At 46.4% G+C, this 5,932-nt stretch overlaps 1 protein-coding gene across 1 annotated transcript; it reads right to left on the reverse strand.

Annotated features, from left to right (window-relative positions):
- Nucleotides 1-841: 841 nt before the first annotated feature.
- Nucleotides 842-2,198, reverse strand: HAPSTR2 (HUWE1 associated protein modifying stress responses 2). The gene has a single exon (XM_059049927.2). The coding sequence runs from the start codon at nt 2,033-2,035 to the stop codon at nt 1,205-1,207; it is 831 nt and encodes a 276-aa protein (XP_058905910.1). The 5' UTR covers nt 2,036-2,198; the 3' UTR covers nt 842-1,204.
- Nucleotides 2,199-5,932: the final 3,734 nt, after the last annotated feature.

Consider the following 5,932-nt stretch of genomic DNA (forward strand, 5'->3'; position numbering starts at 1 on the left):
CCAGAGATTCTACTGATTTCTAAGTTGATCTGTTTTTCTGCTTTATCTAAAATGTAGTGGATTTTAATGTTTTACTGATTTTTATTTATAGAGAAGGGAGAACATTAATGCTTTAGGTGCCAAGCACTGTGCTAGGTACTTAAAATATGGACTTCATCTTACCCTCACAACGACCTTAGGAGACACATAGTTCCATTTTACAGATGGAAAACTGAGGTCAATAGACATTAAGTGATTTGCCCAAAATCATGCAGTGAATCTGTGGGGATAGGATTCTACTGCTGATCCTTCTAATATCAAAGCTCATGCTTTTAATTATATCATGCTATACCCTTAAATAAAACCCAGAAATTCATTCTACTTCGGCTTCCACTTCAAAACAGAAATCACCAAAAAGATTTAACTTCGGAAAAAGGAACTTTTTATATCCCTAAGAAAAAGGACCACCACCAGGAATGCCATCTTTGATCTCAGGCTCTCAATTGTTGGCTTAATATTCCTAAAAAGAGCATTAAATTGACTCAATAGCAAGTATTACCTGCCCAACCATCACAGCACTTTACCCCATCACATAATCACCAAAACGACTATTTTAAAAAAGAAAACTCACAGGCTAATATGTACACCTTGCACAGTTTCTTTCTAGAAATTAGGTGCATGGTACAATGGAGCAAAAATGGAAAACTCCAGATTTCGCAAAAATATCGTTTTTCATTTTGATAACATGTAATTGAACTTGCAAAAAAATAAATAACGGTTAAAGCAAACAACCAACCAAACAATAAAGGATAAGAGTATCCTATAACCAAGCAAACACCTGTTAGTCCTTCCCCTTTAAGACTTTTAAATAAGGTCACATTTATTCAGTCAACAAACATTTATTAAGCACCAGCAACTGTGCCAGATGCTAGGAAATATAACTGTGAACAAGATAAACCAGGCTCCTGCTTGACCGGATACTTCTGCATTAAATGGTCTTGCTAACTACTACATTATACTTGTTCTCTGCTAGTATTATATTTTTGGGAAGGTCAGAGTCATAACGATGCCTCTCCTGGAATACTTTTAAAGTTTCTTTGTGGCAAACTGATAGAACTCTGTTTAATTTAGAGAGGGAAGAGATAGTCTCGAGGACCCTTTTAACGAGCAACTTGATGGCCGAGCAATATGGCGGCTGGCAACCCACGAGGCGGTTCAGATCAGTTTAGATCATTCGGTTGCGCTTGTGGGTTGGGGAGTCTGTGTCGCCATCACCACACTGGGCCGAGGTGCGCTTGCGGGTCCCCCCACTGTCCAGGTGGAGGGCCACTTCTTCGGAGTCGATGGGGTTCGAGTCGTCCTCGAGGAAGCTACTTCTTCGGCGGCCGTCGCCGGCCACACCGCTGGCTTGAGGCGGGGAGCCGGGCGCTCCGGATTGCACGCTGATGCTGGCCATGGCGCCGCTGAGGCCGTGCAGGGCGATGGCCTCGTGGAACGGCTGCAAGTCGACGTCAACCGACGAGCTGGATTCGGTGGCCGCGGCCTGGCTGGGGGCCCCGGAGGGTGGCTTCGGGGGCGTCCTCGGGGTGCGCGGGGGTGGAGGAGCGGGAGGCACCTTGCCACACAGGAAGCTAATCAGATCTTCTCGAAGAATGGTGCTCCGGCCCTTTTTCACCCATTGCAGCACATCTTTGATGCGACGATGGTGGCCAGCCTGGACGCCCAGGTCAAAACTTCGTTGGTGGACATCCCCGCTCTCTTTGTAGAGGCTGGTCACAGCCATGGCCGCACTCTGGAAGGGGTCCCACAAGGAGAGTCCTGGCTGTTGGCACCCCGTATCCTTGTAGAGCTGGGCCACAGCGGTAGCTGAGATCTGGAAGAGGTGCCACAGCTTCTGCTTCTCGCTCTTGAGCCCCGCCGCCTCAGGGGTCGCCTCCTCCTGCATATCGGGGGGCAACTCCTCTTCCTGCTCAGCCTCGGCCAGGCACTGGCGCTCCCACTTAGAGAACCAGTGCTCCTCGCCCTCGGCCTCGCCCTCCTTTGGCTGCTCCTCCATCCTCCTTCTTCTGGCCGCTCCTCTCCGCTACCGCCGCCTCCTCCTCCGCCTACTCTTGCTCCTCCACCTCCACCTCACCTCCTGCTCCGAGCTCCCCTCCTCCTTCGGCTACCGCCGCCGCCGCCGCCAACGCCGCCGCCGCCGCCTCAGCCTCCACCTCCTCCGCGTGCGCCGGCGGGCGGGAGCGCGGGCGGCGGGGCCCAGAGGCCAACTGTTCCGGCGCGCGCCGCCCGCGGCCCTGGTGCACGCCCCGCCCCGCCCCGCCCCGCCCCGCCCCGCCCGGCCCGGCCCGGCCCCCGGCTACGGCGCGGAGATAACTCCGCAGCCGCGGGCGCCGCCTCACTGCCCCCTTCCGGCCCCGCGGTCCGCTCCTACGGCCCCCCAACGGCGCCGCGGCCTCCCCGCAGCCGCCGCGGCCGCTTGGTCTCCGCCGCCGCGGCCCCGCAGCTCGGTCCCAACCCCCGCTCCGCCGCGGCTGCCGCTCTGGGAACTCGGAGGGGGGCCGGCTGGAGCGCTGCCTCAACGCGGCGCCTGCCTACCGCTTGGCCCCCTTTTCACACATTTTTGAGACTTGTCGGCTTCATCCAATGAGCTGATCAAATTTTACATCCTATGTTGCCAGAGAGGATTATGGGGCAACTTCATGGTGTCGATCACATCCAGGGCGCCGATCCGGGAAGGCCGGGGGTTAGAGTGGAAAGAGCACGGCCCTCGTGAATAGGCAGGCGGTCTGAATCCCAGCAATGCCCCCCACACAGTAGGTGCCCAGGAAAAGTGTTTTCCGTGGATCGAAGCAGTGATTTTGTAAAGGAAAAAAAAAAATCACATCAGGCATTTCCCCCCGGCCCCCCCTCCCCCGCTTTTCGGGCCTCAGTTTCCCCAAGTGCCCAACAAGGTTGTTGGATTAGGTCTCCGGCAAGCACTTCCAGTCGTGATTTAGAACTTTACTGCTATCCCTGTAAAGCACCTCTTCCAGGCTAGTTGCATACTTATCAAATTCTAAGAGTTACGGTCAGAAATGGCATTGATTTTTTTCCCCCTCATATTCTTGCAAGTTTTTTTGTCATAAAAAAAAATGGGTTGGGGAGTTTTATTTGTGGTTTACTTTCAATTACTGAAAATTCCAGGATGAAGAAGTAAGAGGAAAGAAAACAGGAAAATGAAATCCCAAACGCGGGATTTTCTGCTCCAGTGTAAAATTCAGTGCTTTTTAGGAAAGAAAAAAAAAAAAGTTTACCTAATTTACAACACTCCAAAAATTCTAGCTACTTAAAACACCATAAGAACACCAGAATTGAGCTAAAACTGTATGTGATACTGAAGTCTTTTCCTTGGGTTCAGTAACAACCCATTGTAATGATGCAGTCCTTTTTTCATTGCAGACAATTCCAGATCAAACTGTGTTAAGAAAAATCACTGAGCTAAGAATGACATCAAAAATGGGAGGAACCAACGTAATAATTTTTTTTAATTTTAGAAAAAAAGTTTTGCAATTTTTGTTGTAGAATATTTGCTACGTCTCCAGAAAGCCTTCCAAAGATAAAGGAAGCCAAATCTTCTAGCAAAATATGCTTAATAATTCCCAAGTATGAAACTTAGTATATAAAAATGATATCATCATTAAGCTTCATCTTTCTTAAAAGAAATACATGTTTCTAAGTTAAATATAAAAGAGAAGAAGAAGAAGAAGAAGAGGGGATTGTGCCCTTTCTCTGCAAACCGGGCTTTTTCACGATTCATTAAACCCTTTTTCCATATGTGTAATTGGACTCTTCTCATTTACATAAACGAGGGATGAGGCAAAAGACCTAAGATCAGCCCAAAAAGGAGGAATACGTTTCTCATTCTCCTATGTTAAAAAAATATTGTAGAAGAAAACTCCCAAGAAGGCAGAGCCTTCTTCCCCCACCACCCTACACACACCGACATATACCAGCCCTGAAACAGTTCATGGCCAAGGAGACAGCGGGTTTCCTAGAGCTTTAAGATTGCCCTGTACACGGTGCCTCACAGTTATTATCAGAGGCACATGTTTTTTTTAATCTTCTCTAAGTAAAAAACTTGGACCGAAATGCCCGACAGTAGGACACCATATCCTATTTTCTCCCCTCGTTTTTGATTGGGTTAAAAAGCAAGAAGAAAGACGGCACTGTCTTTGAAAGAGCACAGCCCTCTGCTTGGGCTTGAGTTGCCTGGCTGGTATCCTCCATTCATTTGGTTTCAGCACCTGATTAATTAGTTAATTAGTACTTAGAGCTGACTAGCCCCGGTCGGCAATTTTCCTGCCCTGCATGGTGAAATGTTGAATCCAGCATTGAAATTTCTGTGTCGCACACCCTAATTATTATCACCCCACTACTTTTTAAACCATTGCACCAAATTATTATAATAGACAGAGCCAGACAACTGTGTGGGAATATGTTCTTTCTGAGAAATAATGGTAGACTTAATCAATATTTTTCACTGTTGCCCTTAACACATTTAAATAAAACAACTGAACGGGAAAAATTCTAATTCAATTAGCCTCCAACTCCTTCCATAGAGAAAATGATTTTATATGAGAGAGAATTCAGAAAAATCACACCAAAAATTTTTCATGTTTTATCAGTGCCTCGGATTGCAAAGAGTGTGTTTACAAGATAACCTATCTGAGGTTTTTCTCCCATATACATCTAAAATGTGAGGAATTTAAAAAAAGAATAGAAAATGGAAATCAAACCAAACCAAAAAAAGGTCATCTTAACTAGCTGTAAGGAAATGATGCTATCTGTGTTTCGGTGGAGGTACTTTTGATGTTTACAATACTGACACAGTTTAGGAATGAGTTTTCCATAGGAAAAAAATATTCCTTGGCCACTGCCCCAATTCTTCCATAAATCTGATGTCATAGCTAAGGTTAAATATCAAGTAGGGAAAATTAGTTCTAGGAAATAAGTTAGGACACAAGCCTAGGAGTCTGATTTTTGGCAGTTCTCAATGTACCATTACCAAAAAGGGACCCAGTGTGTCAATGATTTTCAATATTACTGGTAGCTATTTTCACCTGAAGCAATCCTTACATATCAGCAGTTGGTTGCCTGTAATTGTAAGAGCTGAATGGCACACAAAACTGGATACACAACCACACAGATCAGTACATGGGTCGGACTGAAAGCAAAAGTAAACACCAACCTTAGGAAATGAAAGAAGTTAAAAGATAAGTGTTAAGGACCTTATTCTTTTTGGAGAATAAAACAAGATTTAGTAGCTTTCCACTTAATTTAAATGAAAAGAATCACTACCTTACATATTGCAGTGATAATGTAATGGGGAAAGAAAACAAAAAAGTCTTTGTACAAATGACACCTCCTATAGTTGTTGTGAAGAAACTTTTCCCCTTGGTATCTGCTAACAAATTCTAATTAATGCTGCACATTCCTTTACTGAAATCATTTAATGCGTAACAAGGGGGGTAAAAAGAAATGCTGAATGCTCGTGATTGCCCTGTTAGAATTATGGGAGTGAAAGCCGGGGGCCCCAAACTTACTGTCTATTAAAGCCAAGCTTTGAAAAAGAAATGCAACCTACAAAAGCTGTCAATCTCCCTTGCCCCTAAAGCCTGGGTTCACATGGATTCAAGTGACAGCCCTCCTCCCCCATGCACAATACATCAATCTGTCTCTCCCACAAGCACCCACAGCCCATTGTGCTGGCCGCAGGTGCCTATTATGGCACCCATGGCTGCCTCCCACAGCTCCGCCCCTGAGAAACAGGAACTGCAGACAATGGAGCCCTGTGGGAAGGCAGAGGTGGGTGTTGGGAGGGATAACAGACAGATGGTAAAGGGTGTAGGGTAGTAAGGTAGTTTCAAAACAAATGCCAAACATTCAAAATTCTTGCTTTCCTGTGTCTCCCCTT

The sequence above is a fragment of the Kogia breviceps genome, chromosome X (assembly GCF_026419965.1).
Source record: "Kogia breviceps isolate mKogBre1 chromosome X, mKogBre1 haplotype 1, whole genome shotgun sequence".
Classification (NCBI taxonomy): Eukaryota; Metazoa; Chordata; class Mammalia; order Artiodactyla; family Physeteridae; genus Kogia; species Kogia breviceps.

Excerpts from the sequence above, each read along its gene's own strand:
- HAPSTR2 (XM_059049927.2), bottom strand. The coding sequence starts at position 2,035 with ATGGAGGAGCAGCCAAAGGAGGGCGAGGCCGAGGGCGAGGAGCACTGG.